Source organism: Acanthopagrus latus, chromosome 4 (assembly GCF_904848185.1).
Source record: "Acanthopagrus latus isolate v.2019 chromosome 4, fAcaLat1.1, whole genome shotgun sequence".
NCBI lineage: Eukaryota > Metazoa > Chordata > Actinopteri > Spariformes > Sparidae > Acanthopagrus > Acanthopagrus latus.
Window position 1 is genome coordinate 13,934,994 of NC_051042.1, and position 19,698 is coordinate 13,954,691.

General features: G+C 44.6%; 1 protein-coding gene and 1 long non-coding RNA gene across 6 annotated transcripts in view; both read right to left on the reverse strand.

The window, feature by feature from the left end:
* Positions 1–19,698, reverse strand: part of nav2a (neuron navigator 2a) — a 107,316-nt gene that overhangs the window by 26,234 nt on the left and 61,384 nt on the right. For all 5 annotated transcript variants that reach the window (XM_037094415.1, XM_037094416.1, XM_037094418.1 and 2 more), the window contains 4 exons: positions 18,960–19,082; positions 3,346–3,475; positions 1,567–1,885; positions 642–1,353 (listed from right to left, as the gene is read on the reverse strand). In XM_037094415.1, coding sequence (XP_036950310.1) covers positions 642–1,353; positions 1,567–1,885; positions 3,346–3,475; positions 18,960–19,082 — 1,284 coding nt within the window. The remainder of the gene's footprint in view (positions 1–641; positions 1,354–1,566; positions 1,886–3,345; positions 3,476–18,959; positions 19,083–19,698) is intronic.
* LOC119017633 lies at positions 9,315–11,203 on the reverse strand. Its single transcript, XR_005074497.1, has 3 exons — positions 11,139–11,203; positions 10,674–10,994; positions 9,315–9,952 (listed from the first exon to the last, which is right to left on the reverse strand). It is a non-coding gene; the product is annotated as an uncharacterized LOC119017633 (long non-coding RNA).

Consider the following 19,698-nt stretch of genomic DNA (forward strand, 5'->3'; position numbering starts at 1 on the left):
ACACACACACACACACACACACACACACACACACACACACACACACACTGAACTCTCTCCTGGTTCTCTGCTAATCCTGGGTTACAGTTAAATGGCAGGCTGTGATGAGTGGAGCCGCGGTGGGCGATAATGGCAGCACACAGCTTCTTTGAAGAGTTATCATTCCCTCACATTAATGAGGGCAGAGCGCTGAGGTAAGACTCCCATTACCCACTGCACCACACCCTCCCCCTGCACCCTCCCCCTGCACCGCCAAGGCTGAGGCTTGGCAGCTGATCAGCCCAGCTCAAGGCCTGCCTTTCACAATGGCCTGATTTAACCCCACTGAGCTTATGTGTGTGTATGAAACAAGCCCACACATGTGATTCTTACTCACCACTGTTTATCATTTACTGTGAGCGCATGATTACTGTCTTTTAAATGTTTTTTCTGTGTATGTGTACGTGAGTGCGTGTGTGTATGTATGTGTCTGAGAGCTGCCGTATGTGGGTAAATGTAAGCCTGTACAAGAGGGCCCCACTCAGTGTGGCTCATCAGTTAGCTGTTCGCCGTCTCTATGTCTACAGGACAACTGACGATACAAATAATGCTTTGTAGGCGTGTGTGTGTGTGTGTGTGTGTGTGTGTGTGTGTGTGATCACCTGCGCAGTGTGGGTGAAGAAACCTGCTGTCTTCCTGTCAGAGGAACAGTTGCTGCTCCTCCGCCCTGCATCGCGACGCCGCTCCTGAGGTTGTCGATCTCAGAGACGCCCTTTTCCCGATCTGTCTGATTGGCCAGCAGGCCTCCTGAGCCGTTGGACTTTGTGACGCTCAGCGAGTTTTTCCCGTGAGACGTGACAGAGAGCACGGCGGCCTCGATGCTGCTGGTGGAGGAACGGTTTCGGGCGGCTGCTCCTGAGCGACTGGGTCTCGGCAGACTGCGGTACTGCAGCGTTGAGCGGGCGCTCATGGGGAGGAAGCCATCATCGTGGTGACCCAGCGCTGATCCACCATCCTGCCCACCAGCCTTCAACCCTCCAGCGAGTGAGCGAGCCCCAGACTTGGGCATCTTCCCCAGAGTGGCTGAGCCACTTGTGATGGTGGCGCCACTGGCAGTAACCATGGTTACCATTCCCTGCTTCTTGAAGCCAAAAGTGCTGGTGGGGGTGCGTGAGGTGAGCGTATGTGTCTGAGAGTGGGGGTCTGAAACAGTGTGCGTGAGGACGTTTGTGGTCCCTGTGCGGCTGGTGGGGATCGATTGTTTCTTGGCCTCATCACTGCTGCTGCGCCCTGTGTCTGACGGCGAACGGTGGAGACCATTTGATCGAGGAGAGAGACGACCCTTTTCTGACACCTTCACGTCATCTGTTTTACCTGCAGGACAAACAGAACGAGGCGTCAGAGGAGGATAAAGAAAGACTTGCAGAATGTGACAGCATCAGCAAGGATCAAGAAATGCCAAGTATGATTATGACATTTTATCATATCTGTTATTTAATTGTATTCATCACTTATTGATTCATGTATTTATTTTTCACATGTAATTGTTGTTTTTTTCAATTATTGGGGGGTCAACGTCTGTGTCACCTGAAGTGTGGCTCTTGAGGCCAACAGAGCCCGTGGAGCCTGTGCTACTGGTGCTCTTAGTCCTGGGGGACGTCACCCCCACCTGAGCACTCATGCCTCTCCGCCAAGAGCCAGTGTGGGACACGGAGGGGGTCTTCCTCCCTGAGCCGCCCTTGTCCGACTCATCAGACATGTCGGAGGGGTTCCTGCGGCCCCACTTGGAGCCCGACTCCATCCTGACCCCGCTGTCTGACCCGCCGTCTGCCCTCTTCACCTCGTCTCCTGACCAGGCCTGTTGCACCGCTGTGGAGGCCGAGTGCTTCTCTGCATCCGTCACAGGCTGGGAACACACACACACACACAAACACACACACACACACACACACACACACACACAGCATGTCAGATTTATTACAGAGGAAGAAAGCGTCTTTCATGAGATGTTGCTAAGTGCTTCTAAAAAGCACTCCATTTTATGACCACAACCATCATGCTGTGTAATCCTGCCAGCATCCACACTAACATCACCTGTGCAGCTTGTAAGCAGCTGTTTGAGCACATCGGAGAAGAACAGATTCTCCTTGTTATCTTGAAGAAGCATTTGTGCTACGCTGGGGTGTTTGTGTTTTTGTGAGGGCTTGAACGTAAACTCAAGTCTCAAGTCCAGCAGAACAAATTTTAAATAATGTAACATGTCGTCATAAGAAAAATGCACATCAAGAAGATGAATAATGGAGACCATTGAAAAATAAATTTACCTGAGCTTATTATATTTTCTTTTATACCAAATCCTTTCAAGGGGACAAGACTAATAGATACTTGAGCAACTTCCTTGGTGCCGTTGTATTAATTTTTTTCTGTTGATTTGGGACAGGTTAAAAATTTGATACTTAAAATTTTTACCAAAGTCTTAAGTCCATGTTCCCTTAAATCTGAATTGTCCTTAGCTGAATTTTGTTGACAATAAAAAGCGTTGAAATAGCTGCTGTAGCTGGCCCCCGAACTCTTTTGAAAACCTACAACATGTTGAAGTTAAGTTACTGCACTTGGAATTTTTTCGCACAGCTTTTTATTATTTCAAATAAAAGTACGATTTAGCAAGTTCACCATAGCCTTTATTTTTTTATCAGTTTGAGGGATGATGGCTGCTTTCAGAGTCGATTGTGCAGCTGCAGCAACAGTCCAGCTGATGTGTGTTATCACCAACAGACAGATGAGGCAGACTTAATCAACCTGCACTGTGTCAGGCTGCTGTATTGAAAGAAAGGCTCCTTTGTGCCCCCTTTGTTTTTTCTGCAGCCGAAATAGACACACGTCACATGCCGACTGTTTTCAACATCAGCCACAATACGGTGTGCGTGACGCACACGTGAGTCAGCTGACAATATTATCGTCTCACCGATCACTTTCCTGGACCATAGTGGCTCTTAATCAGTGTTTAATGGTTTGAGGCCAGTGTCAACATCAGCTTTAGCTTTGTGAGTTCACAGCTGTGCCACTCAGACATTCTTCTCTGAATGCAGAGGAATGGTGGGAAAGACTGGACTTAGGGAAACAAGGCCGAGCGGGAGAATACGTTTGCACCACTTTACGCATCTCGTTTAGAATTCTTGAAGGATAAAGCTGAAAAAAAGTTGTGCTTTTTGAAAAAATGGTGAAGAGTTGTATATTTTTTTTTCTTAAAAACCTCTCATTTCATGAATCCTGTTCATTGTTTCTACCCTGCTTAGCACTTTGGGAACCTTGTTTGAGAAGTTGCAATAGAAATAAAGTGTATTATTATTATTATGTTATTATTACCTGTGTGCTGAGGCCCTTGCGCTGTGCAGCAGGCGTGTTGGCGTAGGAGGAGATGGAGGAGCTGGTGTTGATGTCATCTGTGTCGATGTTGTCACTAATGCCACTGCTCACAGAGCTGCTGTCATCCCAGCTGGACACACACACACACACACACACATCAGAGGACAGAGAGAGACTCACTTTAATACTCTTCAAGCAATTAATCTTCCAGAGGGGAGAGGATGGGGGAGTCCACTTGGCTCTTGTTAGTTGGCAGCTCTTTGGGAACATGTTTTATTCCTCTTTGAAGACAGACACTTAATTCACTGAGCAGTCAGTGAAGCCTGGAGACACAGCGGGGAGGTGTGATGCCGATTATAACAACAACAACAACAACAACAACAACAACAACAACAACAACAACAACAACAACAACAACAACAACACTGCTCTGCATCAGTCAGACGAACAAGATGCTTTTTGGAGCTGCAGTGAGATTTCCATTTGAGGAAATGATGCATGCATCTACATGTCAAAAATAATCTGTGCATTTAATTTTTCAAGGACGGCAAGTGTGAAGTTCTATGAAGAGATGTGATAAAAGCATGCCTGTGAATGAGAAGAAAAGAAACACTTGATCTATTAACTGCAGTGGAAATAAAACGATAAATACAAAGATGGATCCGGTGCGTCTGACTGCCTGGTGATTCCTTTTCTTTATTCTCCATCTAAACTGGCTCCAAGTCGAGTACGCATACACACACACACACACACACACACACACACACACACACACACACACACACACACACACACACACACACACACACACACACACACACCAACCAGCTGAATGGGGTTGTCTATCATATGAACAAAAGCTTGTCGGAGGGGTGACATCATGGTGTGTGAGTGTGTGTGTGTGTGTGTGTGTGTGTGTGTGTGTGAGTTGTTCAAACAGACCCATCTGAGCAGAGCAAACATGCTGGGAGTTAATGCAGGATATTTGTAAATATGTGTGTGTGCGTGTGTGTGTGTGTGCGTGTGTGTGTGCGTGTGTATTCGCTGGGAGTCTGTGGGGGACAGGAAGCTCAGCCAGTTGGCAAACATCACTCTGAAAGGACCAGAGGGAGGCTGATGGTGACGGCCAGTGCAGGGTTGGCTGCACCAGTGGACACACACACACACACACACACACACACACAGAGCTGGTGTTGTCAAACCATCCGTCCATCCGTTCAGTTCAGACTAATGATACATCAAGTCTTTTGTATGACAGCAGTGAAACACAAACCCGTACAATAATCACAAATAACCAACACACAGTGTATGAACACACATGGCTTGAATGAGCTGTACAGTATCCTGACTCCTTGTCTCTTTAGTTGGCACTCTGACCATTTCTCTCACTTTCTTAACACATCATCCAGTCCTGCTGACACAGCTTATTGTCATTAGTGTTCATTATGCTGTGCCAATAATTTGAATAACTGTTTAGTCTGTTCATAAAACACCCATCATGAGCTCTCAGAGCCAAAAACGACATGTTCAAATTGTTAAAGACAATTTTAGTTCCAAGACTACTCACAATGATAACTAAACTACTAAATCTGTAGGTCCAAACAAAAGATACTCTGTGATAAAATGACAAAAGGAGCAAAAATACAGCAACAAATACTCATATTTGAGTTGCAGGCACCAGATGTATTTGACATTTTTGCTTCATAAATAACTTAAACAACCGATTGATTAGCATCAACTTATTGTCATCGACATATTATCAGTGGTCCTACATAATATTTGGAAAATGTATACTTCAATATTTGACGCGAAAGAATAGGATTAAATATTGAAGTAGGACAAGCTGCCACACAAAGAGTTGTTGCTCAATTGAATTCAGTCTAAAAGGTTTCCAAAAAAGGAGGATTAATCTCAGACTCAACTGTTGATACTTTGACATATTCTGTATTGACACCTGAAGATACCCTGAGGATACAGAAACGTTTCATTCTGTACCAAAAGTGCTGAGAGATTGATTTCCAGCTTCCATTTACCATTCATCTGCGAATTAAAATTTTCAGACAAACAGGACGGCAAATCAGTGCGGTGCTGTTCAGCAGCCAACCTGAAAGTCCTGAACTTTTCCCACCGCCAACACGAACACAACATCATAATTATGGCTTTAAAAAAAAACTAAACAAAAACAAAGACCGTCCAATGGCTCAAATCCCAGATTCGGATCACCACCGAAATCTAATCAACTGGTTTTTCGGTGGACTTCAAGCCAAATACATCTGCTGCTTTGTGAACAAACCTTGCAAACAATCTGACTAACGGAGACAGAGGGTGACCACTACTTCCTTCTGGATTTACCAACGGAATAAATCAAACGGCAGCGGTGCGGAGACACGGTTTCAGAGTTGAAAGCATCCGTGGAGCAGACGAGCCGAGAGGTGCTGAGAGATTTAGAGTGACCACAACCGTCTCAACTCGTCCATACAGCCACAGGGGAAAGTACACCCCCCTAAAACACACACACAGACACACACACAGACACACACACACACATGCACCTACATACATACACACACGAATGCACAGAAATGAAATAAAGACATGTGGACAGCCCTGAAGAAACAGACATGTACAGACCCACAAAGTTCTCGCTTCCTGAACTTGGACTAAACCAGTCATCATTACTGCAATGGCCAAAGTTCAATGACACACTCTCGCTCGCACACAGACACACACACACACACACAAGTATGCATCTACCTGGTCAGGGTGCCTGGGTTGCCGTGGGAACCAGAGCGCTGAGGGAAAATGCCAAGCTGGACAGAGAGCTTCATGACTTCATGCCGCTGAGAGAGTTCACACAGCCAAATGTCTCTCCGTCTCCCTCCCTGTCTGCCTCCCTCTCTCTGAGCTCTCTCAATGTCTCTCGCCCTGGCAGTGTTCCTAGATTGAGCTCCTTTGTCGCTCGCTGCACTGATGCTTCATCCCTCGGGCACTGTTGGTCTCTCTCTGGACTAACTGAGAGAGAAACTAAGAGGGGGGGGGCGAGCGGAGGGAAGGACCTACCCTGCCGCTGGTAACATGAGCCTCCCCCGGGACTGTTAACCACTTCACTGCTGCAGCCTTGCTACTAATAGAGCACACCAAGACGCACACAAACACACCCCAAGCCCTATATAAGCCACTTCAGCCTTAGACGAATCAAATGGCAACACAAGTCAAAGCCACATGATCACAGGCAAACTCTCTGAAACTGAAGGACAATCCTCACCCCACTGCTGCTTTCCTGCGTGTTTCCCAGCCACGGTTTATGTGTATGTGTGTCTGTGTGTACAAGACTGCAATTTCCCAGACAGATCCACCCTGACTAGCTGACAAGCCAGTGCTAATTAGAGATCAGGCCAAGTGGCGTGGCCCTGCCCACAGCCTCCTACTGGCAAAGCTACCCGCCAGTTAACAACCACCAAGCCCTTGACGGCCAATCACAGGAGACGGAGACCTTAACTGCGGGCTGCCCCCGTGAGGAAGTGGTGCCAAACGCAGGCTGACGAGGCCGAAAACTAATAGATCATCACACTGAGGGAAAGCTCCTTAGTCTTCCTCTTAAAGGCTCAGTTCAGCCAAATCGCACAAAAACAGATTTTCTCAGTGGCCTCCCACAGGCTCTGGCTATTTGGACAGTCTGGGGATTTTCAGATTTCCGCCTCCACACTCATATATTGGAGATGAATGGGATCTATTTCTGGCGCTCACTGCAATGAAAAATGTTCATAGTTATGTTTGTGCAAGTGTACAATCACCTGAAGCTATCAACACAGGGTGAGGCAAGGGGTACAGTGTTCACTAGATGCCCCTTAATCCTACACAATGGACCATTAACACTTTGTGTGCAAGCCTGTCATTTACCAAGATGACATAAGACTTAATTCTCCTACTTGCTGAAAAGACTAAAAGGCCTGAAAAGGACAGTGCTGGAAGAGAAAAAGTGACCAAACTCAAGACATGCCACAGAGGAACTTCGTCTCTCGTCGGGTCCATTTAGAAAGCTTTCTGCTTTCCCAAAGGGGTCAGAGTTCAGAGGGCAAACCTCCAAAGCTGCCTTAAAGAGAGGAGCAGAGTGGGGGAGGCAAAGGGACCAATGAATAAAAAGGCTATCTTGTGGGTCAGCCAATAGGAGTGTCTGAAAGTGTCCTGAGAAAATGGCTGTGGTTGTGTTTGCTTAACTTTTCTCGTGCGTGTCCCTCGGGACTGTGGTCGGTCCGTGGGTTGGTTGGCCCTACAGTAATGTCATCCCCCCACCCCCCCGCTGAAAAACCCGGTTCGACTCTGGCACATGCACACAGGATCTGTGCCGCAGAAATATACACACAGACATGCGGCCACAACAGAGCTGTGAAGCAGAAGTAAGGGGATTTCCTATGTTTGGGGGGCAACTACTGGTCCTCACACTGCAGCTGGATCATATCACCCCAAATCTCTGTCTGCGTCCAGACAGACAGACAGACAGACAGACAGACAGACAGACAGACAGACAGACAGACAGACAGACAGACAGACAGACAGGGGTAGGACGACTTGCTCTCTCACTTGCAGCACTCAGGGGCATCATGGAAAAATTGAAAGTTGAGGACGCAACATCATCTAAACATATCAGCGCCATCAGGTACATGCAAAACGTGTTTATACTAATCAGTAAATATAGTTTGCATGTCATGTCATGTAACAGGCAGAACAAGTTTTTCTTCATGTGCCACTGTACAACAACATGACTGTTGACAACCAATTTCAGTTAAATCAGATCTTAATGGTGAGGGCTTGATACAGTTTGAAATGTTTTTCACACATGTGCAAGTACAAAACCTGTTTTTCAGCACCGATACTGAATGATACTCTGAGGAATCCGAGCATTTTTCTATGTGTAACCCTGTTTTTCATTTAACACTTTGACCTAAACTCAATTGTTGTTGTTGCTGTTTGTGAGCTTTTGCTTTTGACCTGATGTGTTTATGATACTCAGCACACATTAAGAACCAACAAATTATTGAGGGTTTTATAACCAGTCTAAGCAATAATATGATCATATTATTTTATTCAGTTTATTCGCAGTGTATTAATCACAAAAACACAAATAAAACAATCACACAAATAGCTAAAGAGAGAAATGCAGTTGAGTGTGAGAAACAGAATGCTCCAAGTTCAGATAAAATATAAAGCGCTATATTTAAAATATAAATATAAAGTCAAAAAGAAACATATGGCAGCAGACGTTTCTCTCAGGTTCTGGACAGTTATTTTGAAAACCATCAGGTTTTCTACTTCAGTATCTGTACTTGCAGCTGCTCTTTGCCTTAGGGTGTAGAACATTTCATTTCAGTGTTTGAACGTGTAATAATACAGGCAAGATCCTGCCTATCTACATCTGAGGTACGATATGATCACAGGCCGCGCTGGATTCATTAAATGTCTTATTTATGATGTGTTGTAATTCTCATAAAACGGTTAATATCGACAAAAGAAAAATATGTAAATCTAGACTTATAAAACGATCTACTCATCTGTTTGTATTTTGTTAGAAGTCTCCATAGTCAGCACTAAATGGGGAAAGTGTTAAGGTGCAGGAAGCAGTGAAGGGGCCGCTGGGACGGGACCCGGCACATTCCAGGCCGGAGACCAGGAGCCGTGTGGTACGAAAATGACACAGCTGTCCCTGCACTGACAAGAAATGACAGGACTGGACCGGACAACACACTCTGGAATGTCCCTCTCTCTCTCTCTCTCTCTCTCTCTCTGTCTCTCTCTCTCTCTCTCTCTCTCTCTCTCTCTCTCTCTCTCTCTCTTTCTCTCTCTCTCTCTCTCTCTCTCTTTCTCTCTCTCTCTCTCTCTTTCTCTCTCTCTCTCTCTTTCTCTCTCTCTTTCTCTCTCTCTCTCTCTCTCTCTCTCTCTCTCTCTCTCTTTCTCTCTCTCTCTCTCTTTCTCTCTTTCTCTCTCTCTCTCTCTTTCTCTCTCTCTCTCTCCCGTGTCTGGTCCCATTGTCTCCTGTCTTGGGAAAACATTTGCTATCTGCACTCAGTGAATTTATCAAAGCATTTAGATCCCTCTGGCTGCCTCTCTTTCACACAGATTTCCTTTGACTCGTCTCTTTCTCTCTCACTCTCTATTTGATGTGTAAACACACACTCCCCTCGGATTCGACCGACTGACCCGGATCCACGGCACAAAACGCACCCAAACTGTTCACACATGTGACGCGCATGACTGAACGCAGGCACGCGACTCCACGGTGCCGCATCGGCTCATGTAGGGAAAGGCTGCGTTTAAAAGGACTGCTGGGACAAACGTGGAATTTCTCACATGCGCGCCGACACACTACTTAAACACACATAGCACACAAACCAACATATTGTCGCCTCAATGCTAGAATGAAACACGAGGCTGTAAGTCCTTTCTCTGCCCATATGGTCCACAAAATTGGCTCAGTGGGTTCCTCGTGGCCAAATAACAAAAATACTGAGGTGCAGATACCACATGAAGGCAAACTTCACTTGTCTGTTTTTACGCTCATCTGGTTGGAAATCTTCTTCAGAAGTGTCTCCAGATGACAGATGACGATCCTCTGAGGAAATAAAGACTTAAATCAGTTTCCTCTGTTAATATCCAGCCACCTGTTTTTTTGTTTTTTTTTTGGTATTTGCTTTGTTTGTCCGCACATGCTCTCAGTTTCTTCTCCATCTGGGCTTAATGTCCAGTCACGCAATGAAAAATATGTATTAAATACATATTATTTATATTTGCTGATATGCCACAGATCACTCTTTAGTATCACTGAACTGCAACATTTGAAACACAGAGACAATAAGCTGATCAATCAAATGAAGCTCAATCCCACAGAACTTCAGTATAAGCTCTTATGAAGGCTGAATTATGGGGAAAAGTCAGTTGTATTACCTGTAAACATCAAGTATCAGCAGAACATTAAAATGATACAGTCAGCCAGATAAAACCTTACAAATACTTAAGATGAAGTGAGGGAAATCTGTGACTTAAACAGTTAAAATCAGAAATGTTCCCTGACACCATTTGGGGCTCATTGGGGACAAAATCTTATCAATATGTGGGTCTGTTGCCTGTTACACTTCAAGAGTCCATGACATGAAATCTCTTGCATGCAGACTTTTGTCCCCGAGCTCTTCCTGCAGCTCACATGGCGATGCGAGGATAATCAACTTTATCCGGTTACTTTAAAGCTGCAACCTGCACGAACCTGCTAACTCCCCACCAGCACCCAACCTTATGGAAAATATCAGTCAGGGGAGGTATTGAGGATTAAAACTTACTGTGCTGAGTGCTCGTTGCAGATTAATTAAAGTCCAACATGCTCAGCTCCTTTGCTCTACTTTCTCCATCCACTGTTTCCTCCTGGTGACCTGGTTCAGATTCCAGACTGGACCGGAGACGTTGGGCTGAGCCTCTGACCTCTGTGTTTCCCTTCCAAAACAGCTGGCTCGGCGGCTAGTTCAGCTGGCGAAGCCTCATATACTTTTGCAATCAAAACGTTCTGGTTTTGAATCCACATTGAATATCCTGCTTTTTTCCCCCCCATTCTGTGGTTGATTCCTACATGTCGTTGCTTTCAGCCGAGCGATAAAGCAAAGAGACTGCACAAAAACAGAGACGCGCAAACAAGCTTAAACAAATAAAATGACAGAAGAGCGAGTACAAAGATCAAGAGAGCGCTGTGGATGCTCCAGCTGCGGTGTTCGACAGAAAAGAGAATGTGTGGGAGAATAACCCTTAGTTACCTGAGTGAGAGCCCCACCCTCTTCAGTGTGTGCGTTTGTGTGTGTGTGTGTGTGTGTGTGTGTGTTTCCTGGGGCGAGGCAGGTGTGTTAGTTAAAAGCCCACAGGGAGGAAAGATTGTCTACTGATACAGTATCCATGGCAATGGAAGCATCATTTCTCTTAGCATTTTGAGTCGATTTCTCTCCTCTCATAACAAACCTCCTCATATTTTCCGTATTGATTGTCTCTTCTTTTCTCTCCTCTATATCGTCTTTATTTAATTAAAATCCTCTCACATGCATGTGGAGAGCAAACTTCTTTTTATATGTAGCAACACAGCTTTTTTATGAAATTTGTTTGTGCCAGTGCAGCAAGATTATTTCAGTCTTGATCCCATATAAACGTGTTTACAAAGATCTTCTAGACTTGATTGTTTGCTTTCTGCCAAGAGCTGACAGCCCAACAGATAAAACGTAACATAAAACATATTTAAATCCACTAGATCCAAATTTTTATTTGGATCATTGTGTAATTTTACCCACTTATACAGACCAGCCACCTAAATACTGCTGTTTTTCATTAAGATCCATGAATCATTCCCTGAACAATTTAAATGTTGAAGAAAAAAACGCTGCGCCTTTATTAATCTCCCAATAGTAGAGAGAGCGGAGAAAAAAATCCCAGATCTGTCCCTTTATCTGGATCTGCACCAAAAGTTAACAGGATCTATTCTTGGCCAAGACCCATTCTCCATCCAAGATGTGTGGGAATCTGTTAAGTAGTTTTTGTGTAATCCTGCTGACAATCCACCCAACCAACAAACACGTGGCACGGTAAGGTTCATCCATATGTCTCCGCGTAAGAAGTGGTTCTAGAAGTGCAGAGACACAAGCACCAGCTAGTGAGCTAACAACTAACATGCTAGCCAGCTGAGAACACGATAGCAAAAGTCAGTCACGATAGCTCTCTGAGCAACTCTATACCTTCTCTTTACTGTGCAGTTTGTTCAATTTCATTCACAGGATTGCACATCAATACACTTGATACAGAGTTACTGAAGTGGCATGCTGATGGTCAGTTATACTGTCGGGTACAGCGTGCTTTCGAGCTCCATCACTAAACGGCCAATTGGCGGAAACTGTTTATTCAAAAGACAAACAGTATTTTTACCATTGACCCCTGTCTGCAACCTATCTATTTTTGGTGGAACAATTTAAATAAAGGAAGAGGACGGCTAAATAAAAACTGATGATGGAAGTTATGATGGCCTCCTCCACTTGGGCGCTTCTGGCTCGACAGCACTGTCAAGAAACATCACTCAATAAAATCACTGAAAATCTGTGCTGATTTACTCCACCCCCGACAATAAACAACTGATCTGGGGAATTCCTTTGGAATGCATCGATTGTTGCTTAATATGCTGGTCAGACCTGCCCCGGAAGCAGGAAAAAAATTAAAACTAAACTAACTGAGATGAAGAGTATTGTGGTGTGGGTGGAAGAGCATTGTGCAGTAGCAGCTGGAGCATGTGGGTGTGTGTGGGAGCTTCATTACCTTGGGAGCGTATCTGACCTCACATCTTGAATCAAATCGCTACGGATTGCAGGTCAGACTGCTCCAGCATGCCCCAGAACGCCTCTCCGGCCTGGCTTCTTTACAAACACACACAAACGCACACACATACTCCCACACCACTGGGACGCGAGCAGCTTTCAGCATGAACATGGCTGTGAGGCATTCATAGTATTTAGTATTCAAGCAGAGTCGAAGGCTGTGTGAGAGTCTGGATATCTGTGGAATAGTATTCGGTTACATAAAGAGTGGAGAGTATGAGTGAGTGCAGGAGATAAGGGGAGAGCAGACAATGGATAGGTGTGGCTGTACCTCAGACCAAATGTTTAACACATTTTCCTCTCAGTGAATGCCAGGATGATAAATACATGTGCAAAAGAAAAGAGACTTTTCTTTTTTAACTTTTTTCTTGAGAAGGATTGCATCAGTCAGCTCTGAGTCAAGCAGTCACTGCAAGCTTTTTGAAATCACCAACTTGGAAAATTTTGCAACTTCACCATACACTAATACAACGATATACTGCAGGTGCTGTTTTTGGCCCGTGACTCACTCTTAGGCTTCAGTTTTGCCCTTCTTCTGAAGAAGAAACTTGTATCAGCTGTCCATCTTTAGTAGCATACTCTGCTGTGAGATGGCTAACTGTCTTCACAAAAAAACACCAGCCGTGTTTCAATCAAAAAGTTTCATGTTTCATTCTGGAAAGATTATTGGAAATACTGTGCAAACTCTGACAACCACAGACAGTTTAGGTGCGTTAATCATCTGCCCTGGTGCCACTGATCCTTGTAACTGAACACTGACTTGCACACGCACACATACACACACACACACAGGCCAGACTGGGGCCCACACAGTGCAGGGTTAATGTTGGACAGAAGTCCTGAAGCAGCAGCTGTGGTCAGCACTGACAGCTTGATGTTGTCTCCATTTAGGTCGGCACCGACCAAGTGCGACTGTGGGGTACAAGTGCGACTCTAGGATGGCGTTGGGGGTAAAAGGGCAGCCGAAGCTGTGTTCCTGCGTGTCTGTGATTACCATAGAAATAGACTCCTGGTTCTGTGGGGAACAAGATCGTTGGCTCATGAAATGACAGGAGCAGAGGGAGTGGAAGAGACCCATCGAGTGATTATTATCACCACAGTGAGAGCCTGGAGGCAAACCACCACGCTCACTCTGGAGCAGGTGGAGGTGGGGTTACAGAGGACAGACAGAGAGACAGACGGGTAGAGGGGCTAGACAGGTGGAGAGCCAGGTGTTGTTGGTAGCAGAAGAGTCTCTTCCTCCACCTGAGGCCAACAGGGAACCTGCTCAAGCCCAGACAGGAGAGACAACATATTGGGGCTCGGGGCATGTGTGTGTTATATGAGGTGTGTGTGTGTGTGTGTGTGTGTGTGTGTGGGTGTGTGTGTTTGTGTGGATGTATCTATGAGATGCTCTTAACAACACAGTTCTGCAGTTGGGATTAAGACCCTCCAGAGAGAAACTGTAAATAAAAAAGACAGGCCTACTTTTAACACACACACCTGCAGACACACTGTACTTCAGACAATAAACCATCATCAAAGACCATTTGAAGCACCAAAAACATCCTTCCCATTTCAGCACGTTATTCCACATAATGGGGGCAGACAAAACAATGTGAACACATATCATAATGATGAAAACATTTAACTTTTGTTCTATCATCTATCTATCTATCGATCTATCTATCGATCTATAATACTTCAATGTTTAATACATGTTATCAGGGTAGTAAAAGACCTTGATGGTCTTATGTCCACACCAACACAAGCTCCTCTCTCCCAAAGAAAGCACTGCTCCTGAAATCCAACTATCTGCCATCCTTTTACCATCTATCAATGTCAAAAATGAGCATTTTAGTTGTTGTTTTAGCTGTTGTGTTACTGGCTGTTTAGACAGGAAACTACGCTCATCAGGGCTGCATAAGTGTGGGTGTATCTGTCAGGGTAGGAAAACAGAATACAATCCAGAAGGACCAGTTTGAGTTCATGAGATGGCATAAAGCAACACGATATTTTATAGGAGGGATTTTACAACTTCGGAAGGATTAATGATAGAATTACGCAAGTCACACTAATAAGTAATCTACCGGGAATGTGAGCTTGCATGGATTTGATTGGCCAATGCAGGTGCTGAATGACATGGCATGTCACTGTAGAAGTTGTACCAGGTTTGTTTGTTTGTTTGTTTTTTTGCCAGGGGAACATTGAAATACACTGGGCTGCTGGGTCTTTATATGCAGCATTAACACTTGTCTGAACACAAACGTAACAGGCTAGTGTTTACGGTATTAGTACCACAAACATTAGGCATGGCAAGTGTGTTTGAGTTTATTCTTATGGTAGCTTTAAAACACAATCTACTTTATAAAAGACATTAAACCTACAAATAGAGATTATGAGAAGGACAATTGAAGGTATTAAAGTGACTGACAGCTGTTTACATTTTCAATAGTCGCCTGCTGATGTGAAGTGTGTCTACCAGTGGAACAAGAGTGTCCTGCGGGTGAAAGACGAACCGCGGACGCAAACATAAAACACCTCTCTTTATCTCTGTAGGTTATTTCAGCTTGTGAGCACTATACTGTTTCATGACAATAAGTATTTCAGCTTTCCTTTGTTTCATTAACTTTCAAGCTCTGTTATGTTGATTTCAAACCTCCCATGTTAAGGTGCTTCTCATCAGACCTACTGATAATGATGCAAATTAGCCCTTACCTGACAGGACCCACCATTTTAACAGTAACTGTACTTTTTAGGAAGCGCTTACATAATTTGGTTGATAATCGTTCATTTTCTAACTTTTTTTTTTTTTTTTCACTAAACCAAACAAAGACTTTCTGTTGTCTGTGATTATGTTACTCTTTGCACATTTTTCTTTTGTCATGCTTTTTCTGAAAGTGGACATTGAGTCTCAATCCTGCCAGTACCGACCGTGTGCAGACACCACCGAGATGGCCGTTTGCACCAAAAGCCTAAAGCATTAGTAGGATCCTTCATCACCCTGCAACCTCATTACAAAGATTTATAGATTTTTTTCGTGTGAAAGCATCTGTCACCAGCCTCAGACTGAGGGGTTTATGCGGTGCTCTCCACTCTTCTATGTGTCACATTCTCATTTTGGAATCAGAAGAAATATATCTCCAACTGCCTTGGCAAGATGGGAGGGAGGGGTGTGTGTGTGTGTGTGCGCGCGTGTGTGTGTGCGTGTGCGTGTGTGTGTCTTTCAGTCTCTGTAACACTCAGTGCTACAGCGGCTTCACACCACAAAGACCTCCTCTTTGTCTGCTTAACAAAGAGAATTTAAATCAGAGGACAGACGGTTATGGATTGCTTCCTCTTTCTCCTGCCACAGAGATGAACGACAGGGATAAGCATGCGCTCTCTCTCTCTCTCTCTCTCTCTCTCTCTCTCACACACACACACACAGACACGCAAACGAGTTTCCAGTCTCTATTGTCTCTGCATGTTTACTCAGACTTGCAGGTCATGCCGCCCAATGACGTGTCCTCTATTGGCTTCTTCACGCTGCTTTACATCCATTTGACAGTTGGTAAAACTCGTTTTAGGACTTCCAACAGGGGCTGGTTGTCAGCATGATCAGTTTTGGCTGCCATCAGTCACAAACTCAGCTGATTAGATATGTACTTTAATTGGTTTTGTGTAATCTGAATAAGCCGTTTGATGCCATGTTTTTCTACTTGCATCCTTTCCTCATTAGTGCAGGTTTGGTCTGATCTGGAGGGTTTCAGCATGAGGAGCTTAACAGGTTTTGGAACGTTCCTAACTGTGAACCTCGACGCTTTGAAGCTAGTGACCTCCTCGTCAAGGGGTCACGAGGTTTTAGCCCCAATGCCTCGGTGACACCCAACACCTTTTCCCCAACCCCCACTTCGGCTGCATCTTAAACCAGAGGACGTAAAAAAGAAAAAAAAAAAAAAGCCATTTAAACTGCAGCAGGTTTATAGATGGGGACACACACCCAGTGAGCAAATACAGACTGCACATACTTGGCAGATCAGAGTTTCAGCTGTGGGGAATCTCACGAGCGACAATGTGTTAAAACAGCAAAGGAAGGAGGTGTGCGCACCCTCCTTCGCCTCCTTCACCTGCCCAAACTGCACCATTAACCCCTCTCTCATGTATTAAATTAGCTTCATCTTATACACGAGAAAACCAGTCACCCGTCCTTACCCTCCAGCTCCACCGCCCTCCGTTTCTTATGCTAATGCATCTGATCTTCCTCCTCTCTCCTAATTAATCCCAAACTAAAAACAGTAAGCACATTTATCAGACATTCCTTCGGGGGGGTGCGTGGTGGGAAGGAGGAGGGGTGGACACACCTCACCCCCTCTTAAATTTTAAAACTCTCTCCTTCCCCATCTCTCTAATCTTATAAAAGCAACAATGAAGACGAAGATCATGAAAGACGTTTCTGGAAAAACATACCATCTGCCTACTCGGTCAATTAAACCTCACAGAGAAACATGAAAGCTCAAAATCAAATGGGAAAAAAAAAGAGAAAGAAGAATTCCCCCAACTTTTATCAGTTAATTGCTTTCCAGTTTCTTCCACACATGTCAGCCTCTAATCAAAACGAGCGAGAGGAAAATGAAAGGTGAGAGGAAGGACTGAGCTCTGCACGGTAGGAGAGAGAGGAAGGAGCCGAGAGGGGAGACATGAAAGGTGAGTAGAGGGACAGTCTGTGTTAAGTCCCAACTAAGGGCCGGGGGAGTTTAATGTGAGTGTGTGTGCGTGTAGGGGTAAGAGGCAGCGAGAGGGCAAAGGTCAAAAGTCTGGAAGACAGGAAATTAGCCACACCTGAGGATTTAGGGAAAAAGGCTGCTTGAAGCACTCAAGAATACTTTCAAGACACACCAGTGTGTCCGTCTGTGTAACACATCAGTGTGAGACGCGTACAGAGCTTTTCTTTAAAATTCAAGATACTTCTGGTCCTAAAGCGCAAACAACCGGTATATTTCTTTATCAATGAAGTTAATAACTTAATTAAATAGCTGGATACAAATTGAGGAGACAAGTGACAATTGTTCCTCTTGCATTCATTCTTTCATTCTCCCTGCCACCTCTATCCATTCCGCAGTCCATCTTCATATCAGGCTTATTCCCTCCCCCTCTACTCTCCCTCTCTTTCTTTCTACCCCCCATCCTTCTCTTGCAACATGGTGGGGCTCTGCTTGGCCTTCGTCCATTTCCGTCTGTCAATTAGCCCGGAAACAAATCCCTCTCCATCTCTGTGACAGGACAAAGACGGCAGCACCACACCACTTTACTCCTCCTGACACAGGACGATCAGGAGAGTCCCAAAGACACACACACACACACACACACACACACACACACACACACACACACACACACACTGTTCTCTACTCCATGCCGTTGCCCAATAAATCCAACAGAAAAACACATGTGCTGATACTGCTATCCTCCAGCATTTAGAATCAGTTGGTGTGTCAGCTGTGTACTGTATTGCACAAAAGCTGAGTTACGTCATCACCATCATCATCATCATCATCCTGTGTAGTGGTACAAGTCTAAGCAATGTAAATGTGCGTGACACACTCTGTGTCAGTTAAGCTTTTAACGCAAATTACACCCTAAAATTGCGAAATGTTTTGTCTGTGTTTTTCTTATTTAATGATTACAGCAAGATGCTTTCATGAGTATGAGAGCCAGTTAAGCAATAAACAGGATATGAGGGTGAAGCTGTTTAACAGTTTTCTATTTGTTTTTCATTCAACCGGTTCAAGCGCATCTGGCAGAGCAGAAGTAACATTTCAATAGACCTGTCTCTCTCCTGCAGTGCAAACTCTGTAGAAAATTTGAAATTAAAAATGATTACTTATTATATTATTACATTTCTGCATTAAATGTCAAAAAAACAACTAGACGTGAGTTATATAATTTCTCTGTTGGAGTGCAGTATCCTGAACATTTACAACAATGTTCAAACCAAGTCAGAAAACATCACCAAACATGACGGATGAATAAAACATCAAACCAGGATGTATTCTGGGAACACTTTGCCTGCAGTGGCAGTTGTTTTACAATGCAGACCAATGTTCCCACACTACTTACTATAAGCCTTTTGTTTACATTGAGATTAGAGGCCGAAATTACATACATTGTGTTTAATCTGAGGGCGGACCGGTTTGCCTTCAGTTAGAAGTAATAGAGGCAAACAGGGAAGAGTGGGTGGAATGTTCCTTTAAGGTGTCTCAGACTTACCTGTCAGCATCTCCCTGTCCAGACGACGTGTTTCGATGGAGTGTCTCCCTGACGGCGGCCATGCTGTCCGGCAGGCGGTTGAGGCGTCGCGTGTACAGACCCAAACCTCCGTCAGTCATGTAGCTGCGAAAACACAATGAAGCACATAAGATCCAGTCACCATGTAGCAGTTGTAAGATTAACAATTAAAGGGTGAAGCTGTGCAGCACCAGTTGTCTAAAAAACTCTGACTTTGTTGTAAATAATGCAGGAGGAGTCGACATCCATCTAGTTTTCAGGCCGAGGCAAAATTCTCATCAATCAGGGCCGTGAGGTTGGCAAAGAGCTCCCACACAGACCAAACTATCCAGCTGAGGATGCATTTCTCTCATGTGGCCAGTGGTGAACAAGAGCAGTCAGTAAAGGAAGTGACAGCTCAGCAGATGGAGGATGAGTCTGTTCTTTATTCCTATCGCCATTCATCCACTCAGTCCAGAGTCCATCATCTACTCCAGGCTGGGATATTATGATTGAGTAGCTGAACATTAAGAGAAGCTAAAAATACACTGTATATGTAAGGGCAGGCTAAGTAGGCCATTCACTTCATTTCATAACGGAAATTCACATTCACAGGGAGTTGATTTATCGGTAGCTGGAGTCAGAGGCTGACCGCTAGCAGGAGTTACAGTCTGAAGCTGAACGTTGAGGCCGCCATCACTTCCACAAACATTCCCATTCAAACTAAAACAACACCAACTAA